This window comes from Malaclemys terrapin, chromosome 2, assembly GCF_027887155.1.
Source record: "Malaclemys terrapin pileata isolate rMalTer1 chromosome 2, rMalTer1.hap1, whole genome shotgun sequence".
NCBI classification, from domain to species: domain Eukaryota; kingdom Metazoa; phylum Chordata; order Testudines; family Emydidae; genus Malaclemys; species Malaclemys terrapin.
In genome coordinates this window covers 82,222,915-82,250,012 of record NC_071506.1, presented here as the reverse complement: position 1 = coordinate 82,250,012, position 27,098 = coordinate 82,222,915, and the positions used below count along the sequence as shown (strand labels likewise).

Genomic DNA, 27,098 nt, shown 5'->3' with positions numbered 1-27,098 from the left:
GAAGACTTAAGTTTTTGTTTAAGCCTTTTCTTTAATTAAATTAATTTAACTTCTAACTTATTACTAATTTTCAAAATACTAAATAAACACTTAAAAGAAATTCTCTATTTCCTGGTTTGCAACATGAGGGTGCATGGAGAGAGGATAAACTGCAAGCTACTTGACTTCTAGCTCACATCACCACCTTAATTGTAATTGGCACTGAGGTTGAAAATCATTCCAGTAAAGTGGCTGAGCAGTTTACCATTGTCCTCGATCAAGAAAATGCTCAATGTAATAGGAAAAAAATTGTTCCGTGAAGCTTTTATGTTTAAGAAGCTTCTTTCTGATGATCCACGTTCCATTTAAGTGGCTTCACCTGTCCCAGAGGGAGAGCTGGAGACATTGTGGTGCAAGGCATAATTGCCCAGGTGCGTGTTTTTTGGTGTTTTTTTTTTTTTTTTTTTTAATGGACTGTGCCAGCATTTATAGAACAAACTTCTGTTCAGATTATTGGTGAAATTCTTAGTGTAATTGGTTTTACAGGTGCTAAACAGCATGTTCGTTCATTTTGCCATATTAAGCCACAAATTGGTGTCCTTTGCCATCTTGCTATATCCTTAGAGGAGTGGACCAGTGAGGCAGAAGCAGTAAATGTAAGCTTGTAACAGTGCTGCATTCACAGTGGTTGAATCGTTAGTGTGAGAGAGGATTTTGTTGCTATGGATTCCAGGTCAGATGAGCCAAATGTGAAGTACATGCAAATAATCAGAAAATATTGCACCAAAATAGTAATAGCAGGATTGATATATCAATACCATGATCATTTTTTTAAAAAAATTGTAGTATTGAAGGAATGAGAAATCCATAGTTTTATGGATTTGCCATTGTTTGATGTTTCAAAGTTTAGACGTGTTACCACTGACATACCCTTCTGAGGAATGAGTTAACACATACTTAACACCACACTCCCTTAAAGTCAGAAATGTTTATTAATGCACCCACTTCAAGGGACATTACTGATATAAAAATGCTGTCATAAACCATGACCTGAGAGAGACTATGCTCCGAATCAGGACAGCAGTTGAGCATATGAAAGCAGAAAGCCAACAAGGAATGGAAGATGGGATGGTCAGCAAGGAAAGCTGTCACTTGAAGTCCGAAGGCATAAGGGAAAAGTGAGAACTGCCAAAAGCCGAGCAGAGTTAGCCCTTGCAAAGGAAACTAAAGCCAATAGGAAAAGGTTCTTAGCCATATAAATAAAAGGAAAACAAGGAAAGAAGAAGTGGGGACCACTAAGCACTGAGGATGGGGTGGAGGTTAAAGATAATCTAGGCATGGCCCAACACCTAAACAAATACTTGACTTCAGTTTTTAATAAGGGTAAGGAGGAGCTTAGGGATAGTGGCAGGGTGGCTAATAGAAACAAGGTTATGGAAGTAGGAATTACCACATCTGAGATGGAAGTCAAACTCAAACAGCTTAATGGGATCATATCGGAATGACTGGATAATTTCCATCCAAGAATATTAAAGGAACTGGCACATGAAATTGCAAGCCCGCCAGCAAGAATCTGTAAACTAGGGGGGCATACCCTGTGACAGGAGAAGTGCTAATATAGAACCTGTTTTTAAGAAGGGGGGGGGGAATCTTGGAAACTATAACCCTGTAAATTTGATCTCAATTGTATGCAAGGTCTTGGAACAAATTTTGAAAGAGAAAGTAGTTAAGGACATAGCAGTAATTGGGATAAAATTCAGTAAAGTTTCACAAAAGGTAGATCGTGTCAGACCAACCTTATCTCTTTCTTTGAGAAGATAACTAATATTTTTAGACTAAGGAAATGCAGTAGATCTAATCTAACTGGATTTCAATAAAGCATTTGATACAATTCCACATGGGAAATTATTAGTTACACTGGAAAAGCTGTAGATAATATGAGAATTGGATAAGGCAGTGGTTCCCAAACTTGTTCCGCCGCTTGTGCAAGGAAAGCCCCTGGCAGACCGGGCCGGTTTGTTTACCTGCCGCGTCTGCAGTTTCGACTGATCGCGGCTCCCAGTGGCCGCAGTTCGCTGCTCCAGGCCAATGGGAGCCGCTGGAAGCGGAGTGGGCCGAGGGATGTACTGGCTGCTGCTTCCAGCAGCTCCCATTGACCTGGAGCAGCGAACTGCAGCCACTGGGAGCTGTGATTGGCTGAACCTGCGGACGCGGCAGGTAAACAAACCGGCCCGGCCTGCCAGGGACTTTCCCTGCACAAGCGGCGGAACAAGTTTGGGAACCACTGGGATAAGGAACTGATTAAAGGAGAGATTACAGCAAGTCATACTGAAAAGTGAACTGTCAAGCTGGAGTGAGATTACTGGTGGAATTTCTCAGGGATCAGTCTTGGGACAATCTTAACTTTTTATTTTATTTTTTTATTTTATTTTATTCATGACCTTGGCACAAAAAGTGAGGGTGAGCTAATAAAATTTGCAGATGACACAAAGTTGCGAGGTATTGCCAATACAGAGGAGGATTGGCCTATCCTACAAGAAGATTTGGATGACCTTAAAAACTGGAGTAATAGAAATGGGATGAAATTTTAATAGTGCAGAGCTGGAAGTGACAGAAGAGGAGAAAGACCTGGTCAACTATGAGCCATCAATATGATCCAGCTTTGAAAAAGCCTAATGCAATACTAGAATGCATCAGGCAAGGTATTTCCAGTAGGGATAGGGAAGTGTTACTGTCCTTATACAAGGCACTGGTGAGATCTCATCTGGAATACTGTGTGCAGTTCTTGCCTCCCATGTTTAAGAAAGGCGAATTCAAACTATCACAGGTACAGAGAAGGGCTACTAGGATGATCAAAGGAATGGAGAACCTACTTTACAAGAGGAGACTTAGAGCTTGGCTTGTGTAGCTTAACCAAATGAAGGCTGAGGGGAGATATGATTGCTTTCTATAAATACATCCAAGGAATAAACACCAGGGAGGCAGAGGAGTTATTTACAGTAAGGGCCAATGTTGGCACTAGAACAAATAGATATAAACTGGCCATCAACAAGTATAGGGTTGAAATTGGGCAAAAGTTTCTAACCATCGGAGGAGTGAATTCTGGAACAGCCTCCCAAGGAGAGCAGTGGGGGCAAAAAACATAACTGGTTTCAAGACTAAGCTTGATACGTTTATGGAGGGGATGGTATGATGAAGTTGCCTACAATGACCTAGCCCATCTATGGCTGATAGCAAATATCTCCAATGCCTGGAGATGGGACACTAGATGGGGTGAGCTCTGAGTTACTACAGTGAATTCGTTCCCAGGTGTCTGGCTCGTGGGTCTCACCGAAATGTTCAGGATCTAACTGATCACCATATTTGGGGTCGAGGGGAATTTTCCCGTAGGTCGGATTGTCATAGTACCTGGGGGGTTTTCACCTTCCTCTGTAGCAAGGGGAACAGCTGGTTTGAACTAGAGTAAATAATGGATTCTCTGTAACTTGAAGTCTTTAAATCGTGATTTGAGGACTTCCATAACTCAGAGATTATGGGTCTGTTATAGGAGTGGGTGGGTGAGGTGGTTTGGCCTGCAATATGCAGGAGGTCAGACTAGATGATCATGATGTTCCAATGTGACTTTAAGTCTGAGTTGGTACTGTTCTTCCTTTCTGTAAAAAGCAACAGAGGATCCTGTGGCACCTTTGAGACTAACAGAAGTATGGGGAGCATAAGCTTTCGTGGGTAAGAACCTAACTTCTTCAGATGCGAGACTCTCTCGCATCTGAAGAAGTGAGGTTCTTACCCACGAAAGCTTATGCTCCCCATACTTCTGTTAGTCTCAAAGGTGCCACAGGACCCTCTGTTGCTTTTTACAGATTCAGACTAACACGGCTACCCCTCTGATACTTCTTCCTTTCTGTCCACCTGCTCTCCCTCTCCTTCTCCTTCTTCTTTCTCCAATTGTTTTTAAAAACCCTTATTGGGTAAATTTCTTTACCCTCTCCTACTCTCTCATGTTCGTGGGAGGGGTGGAACATAGTATGGTCACCCATGTGGCTAATGTGAATACCACTGGAAAAGGGAAATTAACAAGCTACTATCTCAACCTATTACCATGTAGCTAGCCACAGGAACAACTCCTCCTAGAAGCCACTATGTCAGTGGGAAGAGAAGCCAGATTGCTTTCAAATGGCTAACTGTTGCTTTACCAATAGCAGCAGGCTCATATTTAAAATGGAAGTTCTTTGGTCATTTCCCTTCCTGCAGTTATGTTCTCCTCTGCCTTGTTCCCCACCTGATCTCAGTCCAGGCTGAAAGAGAATCTGCAAGCATAGTTACCATGATTGAGAGTGTGAATGACCATTACAAATCAAACTGGCTAATTTGCATGTACAGTTACTATTGGTGCATGTGAAATCACTGTCTCCAATCTTGTATGAGAGCAGTTCTAAAATTTTGTGCCTAGAAGGTGCAGAATCTGAACCTAAACTTGTTTGGTGTTTAATTTAAAGGGCCAATTCAGGAGCCCAGATAATTGCATAATAAATTGCTACTTGCAACAGTCATCTCAAATCCAGTCTCTGGACTCATGTTTCTCTAGCCATTACTAGGTAAAGGCACTGCTCCAGTGTGTCTTAGTATGTTTTAATGTGGGTTGCCTAAAAGAGGAAAGACAACATACATTGTTTTCAAGCGTCCATAGATTGGCTATAGTATAAGTCATTATTGTATGCTTTGAGGAGAGGAGGCTGTACTGCTTCTCAGCCTATGGAAGTGTTGAAGTTGAACTTGGAGAAGGGGTGCAAGAAAAGTGTTCTGATCCTAAAATAACAGCTGAAAATGAACAGGCTGAATAACACCTCCTCCCCTCCCCCCGTTTTAGCCTGATATTCTGAGTTACTGACTCTAGGAAGGGCTTACTACTGGCTTTTCGTTTTTCTGATTTACAAGAATCGTGGTAGTTTTGTTTTAGTGATTCTGTCTGTATTTGTGAAAATGGGCCTTTTTGTTTAGCATATTTATCCCAAACTGTAGCCAGAGTAAAATAATTATTTGCTTTGTTAGCTCCATTCCAATAGATTACAACCTGTATAGAAAATTCTGGTCGCTTCAGGATTACTTTAGGAATCCTGTGCAGTGCTATGAGAAGATCTCGTGGAAGACATTTCTTAAGGTAATTTGTGTTCCTATATTAAACCTGTTCAGCAATTCACCTTTTGTTCCACAAGTGAAAGTATTGTTTCCAAAGATTAAACTGTTCATGATACTGGAAAGTAAGAATGCACGAGTTCATGCATTATACATCTTGTGCAAAGTTAGACATGCAGTTATTTGTTTGTACATACAGTAGGTCAGCTAACATAGCTACATGTATATATGATTTCCTGACATAGAAACGCTGATGTGTTCCAACAATATCAAAAGCCGTTTTTCTTTTGTTAATAGCAAAAACCAGAACTTGTTTTTTTCCTAAGTAAGAGAAAAAACATTTGCTTTAGGCTTAAATCTTGCAAATGAATCCAGGCAGATGTGCCTTTTTGGAATCCTGTTGATTGCAGTGGGATTGTGTGCAAGATAATGTTCTGCTTAGGCAAGTCCCTTTGTAGAGTCAGGACTTTATGTGGTGACTTGAAGCTGCAATATACACATAGAAGCTCATCGTACCAGTTGGATAGTGAATAAGTGTTTCAGTTTTGCCAGTCATGTAGATATGAGGATGATTAGTAAATGTAATTACTAAACTGTTTCTGTAATAGACAATGGCTTATCACTCGTCTTAAAATTCTACCTTTCCTTATTCAGTAGAGGGAAACCTATCTTATTTCAAACCACTGCTATATGTGTTACTGCTAAAATGCCTGATCTCATGAACAGATATTATTGTTAAAGTTACATCTTGGTTAAGGTTTTAAAACATTTTTCACTTTTTAAAATCTGTTTTTAAAAAAAAAAAAAGTATTGCTTTGGGGTACCGAGAATGGCCGGACTTAAAAAAGACAAAGTTTTGGAAATTCTCACAAGGGTTCTCCATGAAAATGAATTGTCATTAGCATAATTTTTAAACTAATTCTAAAAGTAGAGACTTAAGTTTAGCTATTAATGCAAATGGAAATGCGATGGTGCCTGAGTCTAGCACTAAAACCATTATGGAGAAAGCACTTACACATTAGTGCTTTCCTGTTTAATCAGTCAGTGTGTGTATCTTAAAAATAGAGCGTTCAAATCACTTTCACTTTATAGATTAAATTGTCAAATGTACTCTGTGCATTAGTTCCTATGGAAAACTAAGAGCTTCAGAAGTATTGAAGTTTTGAAACAAGTGCTTTCTGGGAAGTGAGTAGCCCAAAATGGCGAGACAAATTGTAGGGTAGTGAAAATTTCATGTGGCTTTTTTCAAGATTTAAGTGTGTCCGTTTCCCTGAAATTTTCATGTTCACACACCCTCTCCTTTGGTATAACTGTGAGAGACTTTTCAGGCCAAAGTTGTTTTGTGTGTGAGAAAATGTTAGAAAATGGGGCAGGGAGACAGGGACAATATAGGGCTTAGAACTGAACTTATCTTGCAACTTTAACTGTAGGGAGCCATAGCTTCAATAATACCAGTCAGCTTCCTTTTTTGCACATTATAAATTATTTAATTTTTCAGTAATTTCCACTTAACGCTTGAAGGGCAACGGATTCATACCTCGTTTTGAATTATTCAAGAAGCTAACAGTCAAATTTTCCTGTGCAAAATTCATTCTTCGTCAGACTTTTAAGTGGATAATGTTTGTGTTTTGGCTAACACTCCACGCAGATGTTCCTACTGATGGTGAATAGAAAACTTATAAATTATATTTACTAGCTCAGAACCTTCTAGGGTTGGTCCTGTTTTTCTAATAAAAAATGCATAGCTGGTATTTTCATATATTTTCATATATTCATACCATTTGCTTTACAGTACTCGGAAGAAGTTTTGGCTGTTTTTAAAAGCTACAAATTGGATGACACGCAGGCCTCCAGAAAAAAGTTGGAAGAGCTAAAAACAGGGGGAGAACATGTCTATTTTGCAAAGTTCTTAACTAGTGAAAAGGTATTGTACCTGACTTCTGTGTTTGTATAAAGAAGGAAAAGCTTGGATCACGATAAAAGTTAGTACAATTGCAATTGTACTATCTGACCTATATTGTTCCATAATGTTACAATTTAGAAGGAAAAAGAGCAAAAGTAAATATTTACAATCTGCATTATTTCTTATCACATACAACTGATCTTTTAACATTTAAAATGAGCATACAGTTGTGTTTTACCTGCACTTTCTGCTTTATTGTATTGTAATTTTTGAGGAAATTATTGCAAATCTTTTTTAGTGTTGTAGTAATGTGCATAGAATGCAAAGAATTATGTACTTCATGGAAATTGCATGATTTTAAGTTGATAAATATCTACCCTGTGAAATAATATACATAATTTAACTCTGAAATAATTCATATGGTACCAAAGTTACCTTTTATTTTGTTTTGAGCTGCTGCTTCTTTTTTTTTTTTTTTCTCCTTGTTTCCCTAGCCATCTTGTATAAGGAGCATGAAACTGTTTCATTGCTGTTACTTTAGACAATGAAAAGTGTGGTGCAGATAATAGTGTTGCCAATACCCTTTCACAGAGCTCAAGTATAGTTAGTGTAACACATCATAGCCCCTTTTGCACAGTAAAGAGAACTGTCGAAGTTTATTCTTTTCCTTAACTTGTCATGTAGCGGTAATACCATTTGGGAGCCAAGCACTAGGCCACCTCTATAGGAAGTTTTGCTGGGAGAAATTGAATCTGGTCGTAAAAACTAGATGTTTTTTGTAAGATCTGTGCTGTAACACGAATGTTGCATTGGAAAGAAGTGTTGAGAGCCCTTTTTTATTAATTTTAAACTTTTAATTATGCAATATAATACCTTTTCAGGGTTGCAAATGTATGCTGGTAAAGGTAAAATAGTTTTACATCTGTGAGCGCATTTGTGGTGGTTGTCCAAATTCTTGCACACTTAGAAGTGAGTGATGCCTCAGGTAGAACACTGTAAAACTGGGCTACATAACAGCATAAACTATTTGTAATGGATTCAAGGAACCATGAGTTGCCCATATACATCATTCTTTATGCTTTTATCTTTTCTTAACAGATGTCCCATTAATATATCACCCAAGACATCAAAGTTGGTGTCTTAGTAGAGAAGGCATTCTAATAAAAGTGGGGCAGAATGATACATAATATATTTGAAGATCATTAACATGAGTTGCCACATATGGACAATCTCCACTACAGATTTCACTGTAATTTGAATAACTTCAGATTTATGTAGGCTAAGTTGAGACTGCTCCTATCAAAAAATACTTGCAGGCTTTCCATTTGAAAGTTTGAAGATGATCTGCAAATATATTGAATCAGATGAATCCTGTATAGTTGGTGTGGGGTTTTTTTAACCCAGCTTTTTTTTTTTTTTTTTTTTTTTTTTTTTAAGCTAATGGATTTACAGCTGAGTGATAGTAACTTCCGCCGTCACATCTTGCTGCAGTATCTAATACTATTTCAGTATCTAAAGGGACAGGTCAAATTTAAAAGGTAAGTTGGGAATGTTTGTCTTATTGGGGGAGATTGGATTTATAAGCAGACTAAAGCACTTTTAAAAGAGACCAAATTTGCTGTCCTTTAATGGAAAATCGTCTCTAAAACTTAGGAAGAGATCTGACGGTGGGATTTGAGCTGGCTGAGAGATCTGACAGTGAGGAACATGTGGTTGAAGGATCTAGCCCTTTGTTTGCTAAAGGTTTTTTTTCTGTGTCCAAAATACCAGCAGCAGTGATTATGGTTGTTGTTTTTTATAATCCTAAAGTGACATAACAGTTTTCTTTGTTGCCAAACACTCTAATTTTGCTGTCTTAGAGAACTTTCTACATTTAAATTTTTTTTGCAATTTCCAGACTTACCCCACTTATTACATTTAGATCATTCATTTCTTGTGCTGTGTACATATGACTTGCTTACTGCCTTTATTATAATTAAGGTTAAGATTTTGGCATGAGGCTTTTTATTTAAATTCACTGGCAGGACATGGGCAATAAACCATAAATCATAGAAGTCAGAGCTCTGCCAGTTGTGGGGGGCTGAAACAGAATTCAGACTCCATGACCTCTGTGACCAAATTGTATCCTTAATTATAATTAATCATACTTATTTCTTATTATGGTGCTTCTAGTTAGCACATCTCCAAGCACTTTATAAAGGAGGTCAGTATTATCTCCATTTGATAGAGAGGAGGAAGTGACTTGCCCAAGCTCTCCCAGCAGGGCAGTGACATAGGCAGGAATAGAATGCAGGTCTCCCAAGTCCCACCCCAGTGTCCTATCCACTGGGCAAAACTGCCCTACAATCCAATTCAGACACAAACACTGACTTTATTCTTCTATCTACATAAGTATTCATTTATTAGGCTAGTGTAGGCCAACCTGGAATAAAATAGGAATGTGACAACATAAAATTTCATATAGATATTGCAAGATAATACTGATTTTTCTAAAAAAGTTAACAAATTTCACATTCTTCTAACTAGAGGGCTCCTTGCAGAAGTCTTTTTGCCATAAATTGACTACCAATAACCATGTTTATATTTACTGTTGAACGTTGCTGGTGCCTCACAAAAAAGATGAAATTTTACATATTGTGTTGCTACTGAATGGTTTGATTCAGGCTTTATATTCACAGGGATCCTCTTTACAAATGGATCTTTTTTCTTTCACCAGTGAAAAATCAAAAATAGAATTTAAAGTTCATTTTCAGCTTGTAAAAATTACTCATCTTTTGTAAATCTCAAGTCACAGATCTTGTCAATATTTCACTTCTCCTTCTCTCCCTCCCCTTCCCCTCTTACCTGCCACTCGTGTTGAGATTCCAGATGCATAAAGAAAGCAATGTCCTTTGTTTCATGAAAGCTACAGAACAGTCTGAAGTTATTGTTTGAGATGAACGTGGGTTTTTTACTGTAGTTCATTGCTTACTGTTTCTAGATTAATTGGTTCATTTCAAACACTGCTGGCTTACTACATAACCTCTTCCTCACCTATAGAAAATTTTAATATTCAGATTACAAATTTGAATGTACAGCATCTCATGTGTCAGCCTGTTTTTACTCAGTGCTTTTTTTTCTGCCCTCTGCCCCCTCCCAGTTCAAACTACGTTCTAACTGATGAACAGTCCCTCTGGATTGAAGATACTACAAAATTGGTTTACCAGGTCAGTACAGTAGAGAACAAACAATGCAAGCTCTAAATCTCTTCTTGTAACTCATAAAAGGAACTCTGAATTTGCTGTTTTGTATTCAGGGCCGCCCGTGGGAAGGTTGGCAAGTGGGGCAATTTGCCCCACTGGCCCTGGGCCCCCCAGGGGCCCCCACGAGAATATAATATTCTGTGGTATTGCAGCTTTTTTTTATGGAAGGGGGCCCTCAAAATTGCTTTGCCCCAGGCCCCCTGAATCCTCTGGGCCAGCCCTGTTTGTATTATCAGATTTTAATAATTCAACACAGCTATACTATGGAAATTTAGCTATGTTGTCTTCCTAAATGTTAAAGAACACTAGAAATCTTGGGAAAATACCAAAAAGGCAGATAAATGGCATTTCTTATCCATGAAGTGGTTACCACAGTTTTTACCTTCTTTCAAATGTTCTGCTACATATTCTATTACCAAAAGTTAATACTAGTCATATGACTTCTTCCAATTGCAGCTTCTTTCAGAAAACCCCCCAGATGGGGAAAGATTCTCAAAAATGGTAGAGGTAAGTATTTAAAAAAATAAATAAAAATAAAAATTACAATTTAGTATATATCTGTCTAAACAGAATCAAAGTAGGCTCTAAAACGAATGCCATTGACTTGATATCTATCTAGTCAGTTTTTAAGGCATGAGGTAAAAGTTTCAGGTGCCATAAGCAACTCCAATTCGCCCGTGTCTATTTTTTTATGCAGCCACATTTTCATATTTCTTTAAAATGCTTTTCTCTCCCCTGTTGCTGTGGGGGAAAAAATGCATGCACGAACATACACTTATATAAAATAAATAAAGGGAGATTGGTTATACAAGAGAAATGGTGTAACTGATTCCTTAGTGCATTTTACAGCACTTTGTGGGCAAACATACTGAAAAACTGACTTTTTCCCCTCCAATCTTTTGCTTGGCATTCTCGGGGGGTTTCTAATAGTAGTGAGTTGTTAAAAAATGCAGGCACTGTTTTGGAAGGTGACTGTGCCCTTTAATGATGTTAGGTGTCTATTTATTTATTTTTCAGCATATATTAAACACTGAAGAAAACTGGAACACCTGGAAAAATGAAGGCTGCCCAAGTTTTGTGAAAGAAAGGTAAATGTACTAGTAAAATAGTAAATTCCCTTTTATAATTATCTTGAAATCACCATTCCACTCAAGTATGCTACCTACGTTTATGCATTTAGTGACTTAGCAGGTAACTTTGCTAAACAGAATAGTTGGGTATCACACCTGAGAGTATGTCTATGCTGCAGTTGGAGTTGTGATTTGCAGCTGGAGTAGGCATTCCTATGCTAGTTTTATTGTAGCTAGCGTGGCTAAAAGTAGCAGTGAATATGGGGCAGCTCAGACCATGGCACGGGCTAGTGGTATGAGTACATACCCAAGGTTCTGTGCGGGCTTGTGCAGCCCATGCTGGAGCTCGTGTCTTCTCTACTATGTTTAGTCATGTTAGCTAAATTAAAGCTGGTGCGGGTGTGCCCTCTTCAACTGAAAGTGTGATTGCAGTTCAAGTGTAGACATACCGTGTGTGTGTGTGTCTGTGTGGTTAGCATTTAGGTCTCGGGGGTAAAAATCTTAGGGACCCATCGTGCTCCTGTGCTCCCAAGTACATAGGGGATTCTGCACATGTGGATTTTCCTCTCCTGTGCAGAAGGAGGAGGCTCAACTGCCTCCATGGCAGCGTGTTTTTCCCCTGAACACTACTAAGGACTCTGTGATGGGAGACTTGTGGAGTGTCATGTTCTTCCCCATCTCCTGCACTTAGCAGAGCTCAGAATGAAAAAGTAAGATAGGTCAAGCTGAAATACTTTCCCGTATGCCCACATCTTGTGGTGTGGATTCCCAGTAATAGGGTCTCTGGCAGTTTGGCTGTAGTGAACATAAAACCTGAGGATCTCTTTGCTGGAGTGAGGCCTAGGACTTTTATCCATTCAAGCATGATTACATAATATCCTCAGGCAGCTGCGCAGTGATGATCAGTGAGTGACCTGAAAGAAAACGTAGTTTGTTGCTGCGGAGATGTAGGTAGAAGGGGGGACACATCAGGGCCCAAATGGGGCTCTGAGTGATCGCTATGTCCCACCACCCAACACAGATGTAATGAGGTTAAGTGGTGTCCGTATAAAGAAATTAAAACTGATTATTCCTCAAGATAGCCATAAGTCATTAAAAGCCTATAAATGCAGCACAGACAGAATAGGAAAAGAAAAATTAAATATCAGCATTGAATAAGGACAAATTGTATTGCAAACAAGCACAAGTACAGGTATTGTTATACATTGGCTACTTATTACTATAAAAGCATGTTTTTAACATTGCCAGTTTTTACTGATGACAGGCACGAGTACATGCAAAGCTATTATTACTTATTAACTATTAACCTTACAAGTTTTATTCCGGCCCTTAATAATTTATAGTATCTTTGTTTATACTTATGATTAAAAACTTTCTCTTATTTCTAAACTTAACACCAGTATTAAACTTTTACTATTTTTAATACTGCAGCACTAATATAATCTGAGATCAAATTATCCTGACACTATCATTTTTTAATACTATAGTGTCAGTACAACTTGAGATCAAAACAGCTCGAGCAACCCAGACTTCTTTACTCATTACCTTATTCTGCATGCAACTAGACTTTTTCTTTTTAAAACCTTACCCTACCGAGAATGTTACCTTCTAGTCGACCGCTCTTTGCATTGGCCAGGTGCAGATAGTCGGTGCAGTTCAGGTTTCCTCAGTTCAGGGGGTGCGGGTCAGATCAATCAAAGAGAATAACTTCTTAGACCAAGACACACACACACACACCTGAGGTTCTACACATTTAATCTCATCTGCCCGCTGTGTTTTGAAGCAGGTCAACCAATCAGGTTAGGCCAAATTTAGTGTTGTCGCTTTGGCTGTATAATTCATGCTTGCTTATTTTTTTTTGTAGCCAATTATTATTTTAATTTTCTTATTTTTATATAGCCCACTGTCTTGACTGTATCTTTCTAGGTAACTTACCTCTAAATGGGCTATTGGCTTGATTGTGGGTAAGGTTATCTTGATGACCTATGCCTAAAGGCCTAGCCCATCAAACCCATATAGGAATCAGTTCTTTGGCTGCAGCGTCTCTTAAGCACAAATTTCAAAGGTGGTTTCAATAAGCCATACCCGGGGGCATGACCTATTATACCATATAGGAGTCAGCATAAAATGTTGTCTGGCTGTAGGTGTCTTTTGACCACAAGTTGCAGCTTAATTTTGCAAAGCTCACTATATAAAGCTTCTGGAAATTTTAGGGCTAACACTGGCAATACTGTTGTTCATCTTAAGCTTGACAACACTCTTGCTCAAATTAATCACAGTTGCATACAGCCAGTATAGGTCCGCATGCAGTTAGATATAGGCCATGTTAAAAAGTGACTAACTGGCATCTTCAGTGGTGAGAACAGCTGGGTCACCATCTGATACGCTGAGGAGGGAATTTGATAGAGCCTTCTCTTTGATTCCACCCATTTGCAGAGATGGTAGAAGAGGTGAGGGAAGGGAGGAATTTCTAACAAACCACAAAGCTACAAATAATTATAACAAGTCAAATTTTATAACTCCTGAATGTCCTACCTACTTCTCCAGATCCCTGCCAGAGTTTTTGAGTTTGGGTAAATCTCACCCTGGCTGTCTCAATGGTCTGGGAGTTCCATTCCTTTCTTCCATGGCTTCAGGGGCATTGTGGAGAGGGAACCTGCATCCCCTAGAGATTGTATGCAGATGACACATACAGTAGGGTAGATCACACATAATATGGACTGCTGGAATAAATGGGAATTATTTCTTTTTGGCAAATTCTGAGATGGCAGTTATCTCATGAATTTGAGGTGTAATATAGTATCTGACAGGTCCCGAAAAATCCTAATTGCTAATCTTTCCTGTGGAAAGTTTGCATTGAGATTCAGTTAGAAACTATTGTCCTCATTTTGGATCTCCAAATACTGTAATTTTGACATTGAAAAAAGTGTTGTTGTTTTTTATTTTTTACTTAGACCATCAGATTCCAAGCCAACAAGACTTGTGAGAAAGAGGCCAGCTCCAGAGGATTTCCTAGGGAAAGGACCAAACAAAAAAATTCTCATGGGGAAGTACGTTAATTTTTCTTTGCTCTGGTTCATTGTTTGTATTGATGACTTGGTGGTGATAAGAAAAGTATGAAAATTTGAGAATGAGCTAACTACTGAAATATCTCTTCAGAGTACAGCAGTGCCTTCTAATTCCTTATTTCATGCCTCCTTTCAATCACCCCCCCCCCCGTTGAAACTGCTCATGTTCACCATTTCTCTCTCTCTCTCTCTCCCCCCATATCTTTGACCCTTTTTCTAGGCTACTTGTTGAATCACCTTTCCCTCTTCTGCCTTACATCTTTTCTTAAGATATGCTTTTGTAGAAAAGCCTATGCACACTGATCTTTGCAACACTCCAAGAATCCTTCCCCTCCCCCCCCCCTTGTGTATCTGTTATGTACCAGTGCGTTGTCTATGTTGTTTTTTCCATGACTGAATTAAATTATAAACATTTTGGGGCACTGGCTCTTTGTCAGTGCATCCCCAAACATTGTGATGTCACATAATAAGTAAAGGCAACAAGCAGAACATCACAACCATATGATGTACGGATTACATTTAACTGTTCTTGGGTGGAGGAGCAAGAAATTCTTTTTTCTTCTCCTTTCCATTGTAGCTGTTCACCTAACCTCCAAGCTGGGAGAGGCAAGGTTCAATCTTCTGTTGAACTCCAAACCCCTCCTGTTGGTTGATTGTCAGAAAGTCCTTTCTGAGCTAGAAAGTGTTACTTTGCTCCATCACAAACACAACAGGGCCAACCTTTTCTAACTTGGGAAGTAAAAATCTTTATTCTCTTTCTGATCCCAAATCCCCAGGGCAGCATGTTGCACATATGTTAGGAATGTAACTATCCTGATGGCCAGCGAAGACCACAAAGTCCATCAGTCATTGCAATTATTAACCCAGAACATATCAATTCTATGTACATCTCATAACTGACAGGATTTGTTATAAGGGTCTTTTAGATGAGCAATATGGTAGGAATATTTCTTGTACCTTTCCTTTTAGTGAATGATTAATGTGCAGTTTTAACACACAATTTTGTATTCCTCTTTGCAGTGAGGAGCTAACTCGGCTTTGGAATTTATGTCCGGACAACATGGAAGCTTGTAAATCTGAGACTAGGTAAGTAGGAAAAGTACTTCATTACCTACAAGCTAACTTCCTGCACTGTGACTATACAAGATTTAAAATAATCAAAGAAACTGTCCAACAGTTTATTAAAATTATTTATACCGTCAACAATTCTGTTCACCTTTTTTTAAAGTAAAATTCTGACTAAAGGCCACAGTCTGCAGCCCTCACTCTCATTGAATAGTGTATGCTCATGCAAGTAATCCCATTGCTCTTAGTAATTCTGGGAACAGTGGTTGCCACTCATAGCAGGCAAGGGTTGCAGAATCTGGTTTGAAATGTTTAAGCTGTATTAAAAGTGTAATGCTTGAGGGAAATAAAATGAGATGGTGGGGATTTGCTAGCATGTATGTTTGTAGCATTACTTGAGGTGAAGCTGGCTACTATTTCGGGTGCTAGGAATAGATCTGTTGCCAGTGATTTCTCTGTGATTTAACACTACCGCTGTGCTAAGGTAATGACTGTAAAATGCACTCTTCAGTTACTCCTTAAAATTGTGCCACTGTCAAGGCCCTGCATACTGTGCAATTATAAGGCTCTACACTTGACCACATAATTGTCTTTGCTAACATTACTACATTAATCTATTTTTGTGCCGCATCAATGGTTGGCCAGGGAGCATGGAGATTGGATAGGGCAGTAGAGTGGTAGGCAGTGGTTGAGGGGGCCAAAACAAACACAGGGAAAGATGCTTGTGCTGCTCCACTGGAACTTTACGGAGTCTCTGCTTTCACAGATTGTAGTAGTTCTGCTTTCTTCAGCTGTGAGGCTTTTAACATGTGCTGGAGGGAGCCTCAGAATCTCTGCCAGGGTGGAGCCCCGATAGCTTGGCTGGGAAGGCTGAAGTGGATTAGCCTTCTGTGTACCAGAAAAGTGCTGCAGATAGAGGGGTGCTTAAAAAACCCAACCTCTTACTCCACATGCATCAGCACATTGACCTTCCCCCTTTTCCCCCCCCCCCCAAACCTGAAACAATAAGCCATTTAGCATTTATTTTATCATGATGGGAGTGGTTGAGAAGGATGATTGAATGGTTAAGGCACTGGATTGAGACTCTGGGCATGTCACTTCATCTCTGTGCCTTAGATGTCCATCTGTACAATGGAATAATATTTCTTTTCTCACACCAGTGTTCTGTCTATATTGGTAAACTCTGTTGGGTGGAGACTAGCTTTGACTTTGTTTGTACAGTGCCTGGCACAATGGGGCCCAATCTCAGTTGGGACAAAACCCACTTTTTGAAACAAAATCAAAGTCAGTTTATCTAGATGTCTTCATGACCCAGTACTACAGTGTGTCCTCCCTGCTTCCTTGTTGCTCCATGATATCCACCACTTCAGGCAAACGTGATATCTCTCTTGAATGGATCTTGGATCAGGTGCATGTAGATAAGGACTTGATGCCTGATGAATCTCTCTTCTGCTGTATTTGTGATGCAAGATAATGCACATATCACAATACCCTATAGTTGTAAAGAACATAGTCTCTGAAACAGGAGCTAAACTAACTTGATGGTTGTGCATATTCTTAAATGCATCAGATACTTAAGTTACTCCTGGGGGGATTCTGCGCCAACAGATTCAAAATTCTGTGCCAAAAAATTCATAATTTTGCAAAATTCTGCGTATTTTATTTGTCAAAATAATGCAGTATAATCACACCAGTTTCAATTATTTTGGTAATTTATTCAAACTACAATACAGAGAAAAGTCACTAACTATTCAGTGTTTCCTAAACACTTGGAAGTTAAGTTACAAACACTTGGTAATTAATACCTTGCATTCCAGTTATCCTGGATTTTCATTTAAATTGCGTTATAGAACACCAAACAGTTCCAATTCCCCCCCCCCCCCCCCCAAAAAAAAAAAATAGAATGTCATTCTAAATTGCTCAGACTTTCACACATGAAAGTCCTACAGTTTTTTACTAATCATTGTCCTGGGCCTGGCAGGGTACTTTGGGGAGTGCTTGGTTCTGATTATCCTGACATTTTATTGACTGCTTAGTAAATGTTTTATTTGCCCTCAAAGTGTTTTACTTACCCATAAATAAATAAATCCTGAGATGTAATCTAACGCTATTGTGACACTGGCACAGGAAAAAAGTGAGAACACATAGATCTTCCTAACTGAGGAGTCCCTTACTGTCATTTATAATAAGGCTCATTTACATCACTCTAGCAATGTAGGGGCCTTACAACTTTCACAGGTTTTATGCTCCTGGGGGAATTGATTGAAAATGGGAACAGTTAACTAACAATTGGAACATTAACAATGTTACTACACAGTCGGGCTGCTACGTTTCTGCCTCTAGCCTGCCTCTTGTATAATAAAAAGCCCTACCCTTTCACGCCAGGGAGCTGCAGTCCCAAGAGAGAGGGACAGAGTCTGGTTTGTTTTGTTTTGTTTTGTTTTTTTCTCTCTCTCTCTCGTTGGCATGCACATATGCCCAGCCCCGTTCTCCTTCTCTCTCTCCCCGACAGTTATCAACCACACAGGCATGCACGCCCAGCCCCCATCTCTGAGGCTGCTGCAAGCATGCTGGAACAGATGTGCTGCTAAATAATAAAAATATAATAATAATAAATTAATGGAGATATCCCATCTCCTAGAACTGGAAGGGACCTTGCAAGGTCATCGAGTCCAGCCCCCTGCCTTCACTAGCAGAACCAAGGACTGATTTTGCCCCAGATCCCTAAGTGACCCCCTCAAGGATTAAACTCTCAACCCTGGGTTTAGCAGGCCAATGCTCAAACCACCGAGCTATCCCTCCCCCCAAGGCATGTCCCCCAGCAGATGTTTTGGGGGGAGGAAGTTCTGCACGGGGGGCACAGAAGAATGTGCATCATACTCTGTCAGGAGTATTAAGTGCAGATTTGAATATCCAGTAGAAGCAGCTGCTACCTATTGCAAGAACAGGAACAGTGCAGCTAACCAAAGGGTGTATGAGAACTACAAATCCTGACTTACAAATAAAGCCAAGTAACTTTGCAATCCCCTAAGTGTTCAGGAGTATGTTGATTTCTTTTTAATTTAAATGTACAGTAATTATCTCATGTGCCACACTGCAAGTGGAGGAAAAACAAGCAAAACCACACTTACTGAAATGTTCAGTCAGGAGTGTGATCCATTTTTCCTCTAAAATCAGTGGCCAGAAATAAACTGAACGGAAGGGAAATATGCAGCCCGTATCAAACACTGTGGTGTTCTGTGATTAGCAGATGAGGTAGTAAGGACCTGTGCTTTCCCTACTCAGTTTCACCCACGTTGCACAAAACTAACAACCTTTGTTGACTCCTACATCTGCCTGGCCCTTCCTGAGATGATCAGCCATGCCTCCACTCTCTCTCTTCTTCATACCTCTCTTTAAAACCCACTTCTCCCATGCAATCTGTGCATCCTAAACTGCCCCTCATAATACTTGTAATTTAATAATCAGTATGTTTACAAAATCTTGAAGACTCATGCATATTAGTAATCAGATGACCATGTAATCTTATTACTGTATCTCTTGCCCTCCCACCCAATATGTACTATATCTCCTTATGTCATATGTTAATTTAGAGTTTGGTTCAGCAGAACACTTAACCACATGAGTATTCCCATCCCTGTATAGTAATGCATTGAAGCATGTGCTTAAGTCCCATTTGAAGTCAGTGCGTTGCTGAATCAGGGCCTAGACTGTAAGCTCTTCAGGGCAGGGATTCTGTCAGTATTGTCTTGTATGGTGCTGAACTGATGATAGATCACGTTACACCTCTGTTGCATTTTAGTGGTGGAGCAGTAGTTCATGTCTTAGCAACATTAGCAATGCATAGATAAACTTGAGATCTGTCACTTCAGTGCAGTGTCCAAATCAGGACATCTATTGCTGCCTCATAAGGAAGACTGACGCGTGCGTGAATTAATTGGAGGGATAAACAGAGATTAGTCAGAATGAAAATGTGAAGAGTATCAAACTCTGATGTATTTCATAGGGAATATATGCCGACACTGGAGGAGTTCTTCGAAGAGGCTATTGAGCAGGCAGATCCTGAAAACATGGTTGAAAATGAGTATAAGTGAGTAAATTTTATTTTATTCTTAATTTGTGTCCCTCTTTTTAATGTTTCTTGGGTCATTGAAGTAAAGAATCTGTTCTCTGGACTATTGATATCTCCACAGGTCTGAACTTCTGTCCTGAAGTCTAGTAAGCTTGGACAGCATGACATTAGTTGAGAAACGTGTGACCCTTTTTTTTTCCTGTCTTGAACAGATAGACTTGGTAGAATTCATTTTTTTTATAGTTGCGACAGAAATATCAATGTTTGTTTTTAAAGCATTTGTAAAATTTGTCAATTTACATTTTCAAACTTGCAAAATTATGGGTTTTAATTTTTTTTAAATGCTTATTTAAACTTCCTCAATTGTGGGAAATTGAGGGGGGTTAGATGGTTGGGGGATTAGACAATTACATAATGACAATAGATGTTGGGCTTCAAAAAGTTAAAGCTTTGCAATCATTAAAACACAAATTGTCAACATGCATATCAAAATATACAAAGTAAATCTCCTTAAATCAAATGCTAATAAGTTCTCTAGCGGCATTTTTCTTTCTTTGCCTTCCAAACCCTATGTATAGATGATGAACATGTAACTAACACTACTTGTCTTTTATAGGGCTGTGAACAATTCTAATTATGGCTGGAGAGCATTAAGATTACTAGCACGCAGAAGTCCCCACTTCTTCCAGCCAACCAACCAACAATTTAAGAGTTTACCAGAATACTTAGAAAACATGGTAATCAAATTAGCCAAGGAGTTGCCTGTAAGTAATATTTCCTGGTACTTAAATCAAATTATGCTAACTGACCTACTGATGGTGTCTTATTCTGCAGAATTGTAAATTATGATCATATATATGTTTGGTTCATGGCAAAGTAATTATATTAATGCGTATGGTTGTGTGCTAAAATAAAAACTGCAAATAAAACTGGTATCCTACAGTAAGACCCTGCTGATGCTAGACTTTGGAGCAGATTTGATTTGCTATCATGTGCTTAAAATTTTGGCTTGTTAGAGCAACTAATTGTGTCACTCTCTTAAAATATTTGCAGAAACATTCAGCTTTCATGTGTTGTAGGGTCAGTTTGTCTTAAGTGTGTTGTTAAAGGTGACCTTAAAAGGAACAAGAGAAATGTTGGGTTTGTGCCCTTTTTATTTTCATTGATGTATGAAGAAGGCCTGAAAGGTTAGGTGGGATTTTTTGTTTTTTAAATCTGCTTTTTTATCCCTTAGAAATATCAGGATTGTCTTTCTCTTCTGATTGTGGTGTTTGTCGTCCGTCTTGGAGGATCCATACTTGTGTTTGGGAGGTTTTATTCCTAACCTGAAGATTAATCCTCTCGGGCTTTTTATCCATCCAAAAAGGCCATAAGCTCAATATTTTTTCCATTGGATGCCACCATTGGCTAATGAATGGGAAAATGAGCAGGGGGTGAGGGGGGAACAGGGTTTGGAAAAAATAAGCAGCACTGAATATCCCATAGTATCACAGATCATAGTGGAATGATTAGTTTCTCCTACAGTGAGCAAGTTCCAGGCAAGCTTCTGTTTTCTTGAAAAGAGCAGGAGATTCTCCTGTGACCAGGTCAGTAGTATTTTGTTGCTGCTGCTGCTGTTAGGATTTTGGGTACAGAAAGATAATGTGGGGTTTTTTGTACACAAATGTCTTGTCAAATTGTCTATTCTTGCAGGTATGTCAGGGACCATCATGCAGCTATAAACGTTTCTTTTTAAACACAAAAGCCATTAAGTGATATTTAATTCTCTCATTATAGCCTCCTTCTGAAGAAATAAAAACAGGAGAGGATGAAGATGAGGAAGATAATGATGCTTTATTAAAGGAAAATAATGAAAGTAAGATTTACTTGTTTTTTGTTTTTTCAGTTTCACTCTTGATCCATATTTAGAACGTGTTTGTGGGGTTTTTTTTGTTTTTTTTTTGTTTTTTTAAATCATGCCTTCTCCCCAAGGTCATCTGTCCTGTTTCACCTTCTGCTTCTGACCTGTCAACATTTAGCACCAATGCTCATATTGAAAGTGACAAACAGCACCATATCAGGTCCCACAAAGCTAGCAGTTACTTGGATATCCCTGACCCCTGCATCACTGAAAGTGTTCCACTCCTCAGAGTTGGGTGCAACTTGAACTGTGAACACATAATTAGCAATCTCTCCCAATGTTCCTCTTGGGTAGTGTGTGTTTACTATGTAAATACTCCACTGCCTTTTTTCATCTAGCACTTGTAGAAGGGAAGAGAGGACAATCTTGTTACTCTGGGTGCAAGAGCCTTCTCTTCAATTTAACAATACCTGGAACAGCCTTCACAGTTCCTTTTTGTTGACTTTCCATCTCCTTTTAAAGTAAAGACGAGATGGCTGTGGTCTGATGCAGTATATGCATGCTCTGCCTCTGAGCAATAATGGAAATGTTCTGTTTGCTTTTGTCCCACGCTGTTCATGGACTTCAATTCCTAACCCTTGATGTAATGGTTTTAGTTTTTTGTGAAATGTCCTATAAATGAGTGGGACTGATAAGCAGTGGAGAGAGTTAGAAACATTCAGAACATGCCAATTGGCTCTCGAAGCTGGGTGAGGAGAGACACATTGATGCAGAACCGTATCCAACTCCTTGTATAGGTAACTTCATCCATTGCTATCGCTTTTTGAAATGTTATAAAGCTAGTCAGCAGAGCACATAGATGACGAGCAGTAATACGCTACAAGTTGGTAAACTCACTTGTATAATTACCACAGCATGTCTTTTCTCGGCAAGACACAAAGGTCAGTGTTTTTATCTTGATGCCAAATGTTTAAGTAAGAAAAAAGATAATTTATACAATTTAAAAAACAAACTTCTGTATAATCCAGTGCAGGCTGCACTGTAAGCAAGAAGACCAGAGTTTTCATTCCCTGTCTGTGCTTTTAGTTGTACAATTAGAGGGAAGCAAACTTTGTTTTTCACAAATTCAAACAAGTTAAACTGGGCTAGCTCTGCTTGATTTAATTAACCTAAACCTTTCCACATGTAGTGAAATTCCAGTTACAAGTTTAGATTTTAAGGCTCCTATTGACCTAGGTATTGAAAATTGCAGTAGCTTGAAAGGATAGAATAGATTTCTTACACTCAGCAATGGAAACAGTTGCTTCTGATGAACCTAAGAATATAGTAGCTGTACCAGATTGGACTTTAGAAACCCTCATAGTGGGCAGTCTTTCAATAATATACCTGTGGGGGGAGTTTCTCTTGTATAATCCAATCAATGCCGGAGTCTAAAATTGACAGCTGACAGTTTTTGAGTAGGGTTTAAAGGACTGTGTCAGAGCATAAATACCAAATAAGATGTTTAGCTGAAATGGGTAAAACAGCCAGAGTCTGTTTATAAATACAGTAAACCCTCAAAGGTATGAACTCCAGAGTTACGGACTTACCGGTCAACTGGACCCCAATCAGGCAGCAGCGCAGACTTTAAAAAAAAAAAAAAGGCAAATTCGGTACTGCCTCAGGGCTTCAGCCACAGGGGGTTGGGGCTGCGGCCACGGTGGGGGGGCTCGAGGCTTTTGACCCTTGGGAGCACTGGGACTCAGGGCTTCAGACTGGGAAGGGGTGGTGCTGGGGCTCGGGGCTTCAGCCCCATGGCACTGGGAACAGAGCCAAGGCTTGGGGCTTTAGCTACGAGGGGACCACTGGTTTCAGTGCTTCCCCTGTAACTGAGGCCCCCACCTGCTGAAGCCAAAAGCATCCCCAGCACCCTCCGTGAGGCGGAACCCAAGCACTCCCCCCAAATCTAAAGCACTGAGCCCCAGTCCTCCCACAGGGTAGAGGCCTGAGCCCCCTGCGGAGCTCTGGCACCCTGAGGATCAGAAGCCCTTGCCTCCCCCCCCCACACACACACTGGCCCGAGCCCTGTTCCCCCTGCAGCTGCAGCTCCAACCCCCGTGTGGCTGAAATCCATAACTCTGAGGTTCTGTTGTAATAGGTTTAAAACTTAGCTGATAGCAAGGAATGTGGAGTGCTGCATCATCCTGAGGATATAACCTTACTCTTCCTGTGTGTGTGTGTGTTCAGGTCCAGATGTACAACGAGACAAACCCGTGACCGGGGGGCAAATTGAATCATTTGCTAACAAGCTTGGAGAACAGTGGAAGACTCTGGCCCCCTACTTGGAAATGAAGGACTCTGATATAAGACAGATTGAGTCCGATAGTGAGGATGTGAAGATGAGAGCTAAACAGCTGCTGGTTGCCTGGCAGGATCAAGAGGGGATACATGCAACACCTGGGAATCTGATTACTGCAATGAACAAAGCTGGATTAAGTGACCTTGCAGAAAGCCTAACTAACGACACTGAAAACAGTAGTTAATTTATTTCAGATTGCAACTTTTTTATTAAAACAATGGATTATTGTTGCTAGGTAACAGATCTAACATTTTGATAGGGCAGCTTTATGTTTAGTAAACAAATAAAACCTTTCTATAACATTTAGTTTTCTAGAGTTCCCGAGAAGGATTAGTAACAGTGATCTAGAAATAGCAACCCAGGCATCATCCTTAAATTATGAAAATGTAAAAGGGGAGAGCCAAGGTTCAGTGGAGTTTTCTGTGACACACACTGTAATAATTTAATGGCTTGCTGTTTATAGAGCCATAGTGTAAAGTGCACTATCTTTGTACTTGCTTACATGTAACTCAGGTTAAATATGGGTAAGATGATATGACTCCTAATTAGTTATTTGGTTGCACATGCAAATGTTGGGGTGGAATTGTACGTAGGCCTCTGGCTTCCCTTCCTGAAAACTTGACTGTCAATGTTGACTCAAGTCAAGTTTGGGGGGGTGGGGGGAAAGTGTTGCTAATAATACAGTGGGTAGTATTCTCCCTGCTGAGGGAAGTTGGTTTAACAGTGTCCCGAGGAGACGTGTCCTGTTCTTTTCCAATGCTGTTTGGATTAGTCATATATTTGAGATATTGACTCTAATCCAGTAAAAAATCCCAAGTGTTTTTTTTTTTAATTATTTTTAGGAATAGGGTTGTTGGGTCACCTGACTACCTAAAATTTACTTATAATGTAACGTGGATGAGGTGTTAGTCTATCCTGGTCTGTTGTAGAGTGTTGCTGAGTGCTAGTTTAAGCTTCCTTCTTCAAATTTAGGGATGGCTGCAACCTTTCTGTATATAGTTTATTTAAAAAAATATATATATTTCAGGAGCTTTTGATGGTGTTGTAAAGTAGGTTCTAGCCAAGTACTACAGTAAAATCAGGGAGTTTCTCCATGTAGAGTTTGCTTTATTAACTGAAGTGCATCAATCGTTGAATACTCAAAGCTTTAGGCATCATTGGATTTTTATTTTTGCAAAAGTCTCTATTCTCTAAATTTCTACAGATGCTTGCCAATGACTGCGCAGCCTACTACAGAAACGTTCAAAATGTTTCTGTAAGTGGTATTAGATTAATTCATTCCACTGCTGAAAACTAACAGTTCAGCCATATAGCCTGGCCTGGCCATTAGGACCCTTGAAGCAGGACTAGCAACCCTAAGGAAGAAAGAGATCTTTAAAAAGCTGGGAAGGTGTCAAGCTACTGTGGCCCTAAACCTGATGTCACTGGCACCAGATTGGGGGGGGAAGAGAGACTTTTTAAAAAAGAAAACTCCATCCTTCCTTCCCCAGCCCAGCAGTACTCTTGGACTGGGACATAGACTGTTTCTTTGTGGGTGGAGCAAGGTGGTGGAAAGTTCTACTAGGTAGTTCTCGCCTGCAGAGCCAGTCATTCTGCGCTTTTCCCCCTCACCCCCACCCATTGTTTTAAACCTCTAAGGAGTTTTGTCCTCATGGTGTGATCAGGAGCCCCATTTAAAGGACTGTTTGTCTGATGTGTAGATTGCTGATATAGGTGGTTTTATGGAGAAGATTGATCTTGTATTCTGTGATAGAGGGAATACCTGAACAGGGTATGGGAAATGGACATTTGGAGGAAAGGAGTAAGACAACAGGAAATACTTTCTCCACACAGTGTGACTGGACTGCAGAACTCTGTGCCACAGGATATCAATTGAGGCCGAGAACGTAACCAGATTCAAAGAGGGACTGGGGAGCAAGACTATCCAGTTATAGTACATGCTAAATACTTTTATATCCCTTCAAAAAAAACCCTACCTTCTGCAGAACATAAACCCTGACCATTAAGGGGATGAGACTTCACATCTGCATACTGCAGCATTTGTTACTTTCAGGGAGGTGTATCTGATGCTTGCTGCTGTCAGAGACGGGATATTAGATTTGATGGACCACAGGCCTGATCCAGTGTGGTTGTCTTACTGGTTATGGGACTGTGATTTGGGTAAAATATTAAGGGATTATTTGCTTTAGGGGTAATAATTTGAATGTGTGACATGGTGTTGGGAACGTATTTCAAGGCAGATGTTAGATGCTGTTGGAAGATGTTGTGGAGGGGCAAGGAATTTATCTCATTTGTCAGGGAAGTAAGAGCTGTGAAATAGGAGCATTGTCCTGCAGCCCAGCATCTCCCATAGTTCTGAACATCTGGGTTGCTCTCCTCTCATGGAAGCAGATGAGCTTTTTAGCACTGGATGGTTTGGCCATGATCCCTCTGCCCCCTGGGGCAGTAGAAAGTGGCAATTTCCTTTACTCCCCCTTTATAATAGGGAGCAGTGTTCTCCCTCCTCAGCATTTCTCCTCTTCCCTAGGTCAGTTAACCCTTTGGGGGTTTAACCCTCCCTGCAGTGTCTCCCTGCTGGCTCCTCTGCACCTTATCCAAGCAGTGCTCTGTGTGAGGCAACCATCCTAGTCATGCAGACAGTGCATTATATCCTGCCTGCACCCAGCCTTCCATCCCTAACTCTGTTAGGTCCGTGGGCTGTGAATCAGCCAGGCAGCTGGGGTCCCCTACCCACCAAAGCAATCACAACTCCAATGGGGGAAAGATGGACCAGGAGTCTCAGTGCAGAGCAGACGCTCCAAAAATAAGCAGGCCAGTGACCACTCGACTCAGGGTAGGGGTGGATAAGTTCCAGGGGACCCTGGCAGACCAAAGAGGGGAGGCTTGCAGGGTCACCAGTCCTGTTCTCCCTCCCCTCCAAGTCTTAAGGTGTGTCTTGAGTTTCCTGGGAAAAGGAGCAAGGTTTCTGATCAGCCACTCCCCCTCCTAAGCCAGCCAGGAGGGCTCTGAGAAGTTGTCCTATTCCCTCCCCTCCAAGGAGAATGAGACTGAGTAGGGGAGGATTCTGAGACGGCACCAGGCCCCAATGAAGGCAAGGCACAAAAAGCTGCAGCTGAGCATCTACCCTCCTGAAGCACACACAAATGGTATAAAAAAAATCAAAAGAGGCTATCAAGGGAAAGTGAAAGAAAAAGCACAAAAAATTTTAGAACCTGTGAGTCCTCTGATTCCACCACTGAGGAAGGTAAGCTGTCTGGTGCTGAATCTGAGCAGGATGGAGGAAAATACACCACATGTTTTGCTTGCTTGCGTGCTTTCTTCTTTCCCCTGAGAAATTTCAAGCTAAAAATCCTCTCCCAAAGCTGCAATACCTCTTAATTCCTTTGAG

At 40.1% G+C, this 27,098-nt stretch overlaps 1 protein-coding gene across 1 annotated transcript in view; it reads left to right on the top strand.

The window, feature by feature from the left end:
- The window catches only part of THOC1 (THO complex subunit 1), a 33,840-nt gene extending 9,597 nt beyond the window's left edge, over positions 1–24,243 (top strand). The window contains exons 10-21 of the mRNA XM_054018925.1: positions 5,029–5,137; positions 6,905–7,036; positions 8,453–8,553; positions 10,155–10,221; positions 10,714–10,764; positions 11,275–11,345; positions 14,282–14,377; positions 15,416–15,481; positions 19,467–19,550; positions 20,149–20,296; positions 21,309–21,387; positions 23,599–24,243. Of these exons, the coding sequence (XP_053874900.1) occupies positions 5,029–5,137; positions 6,905–7,036; positions 8,453–8,553; positions 10,155–10,221; positions 10,714–10,764; positions 11,275–11,345; positions 14,282–14,377; positions 15,416–15,481; positions 19,467–19,550; positions 20,149–20,296; positions 21,309–21,387; positions 23,599–23,894 (1,300 nt within the window). The 3' untranslated portion in view covers positions 23,895–24,243. The remainder of the gene's footprint in view (positions 1–5,028; positions 5,138–6,904; positions 7,037–8,452; positions 8,554–10,154; positions 10,222–10,713; positions 10,765–11,274; positions 11,346–14,281; positions 14,378–15,415; positions 15,482–19,466; positions 19,551–20,148; positions 20,297–21,308; positions 21,388–23,598) is intronic.
- Positions 24,244–27,098: the final 2,855 nt, after the last annotated feature.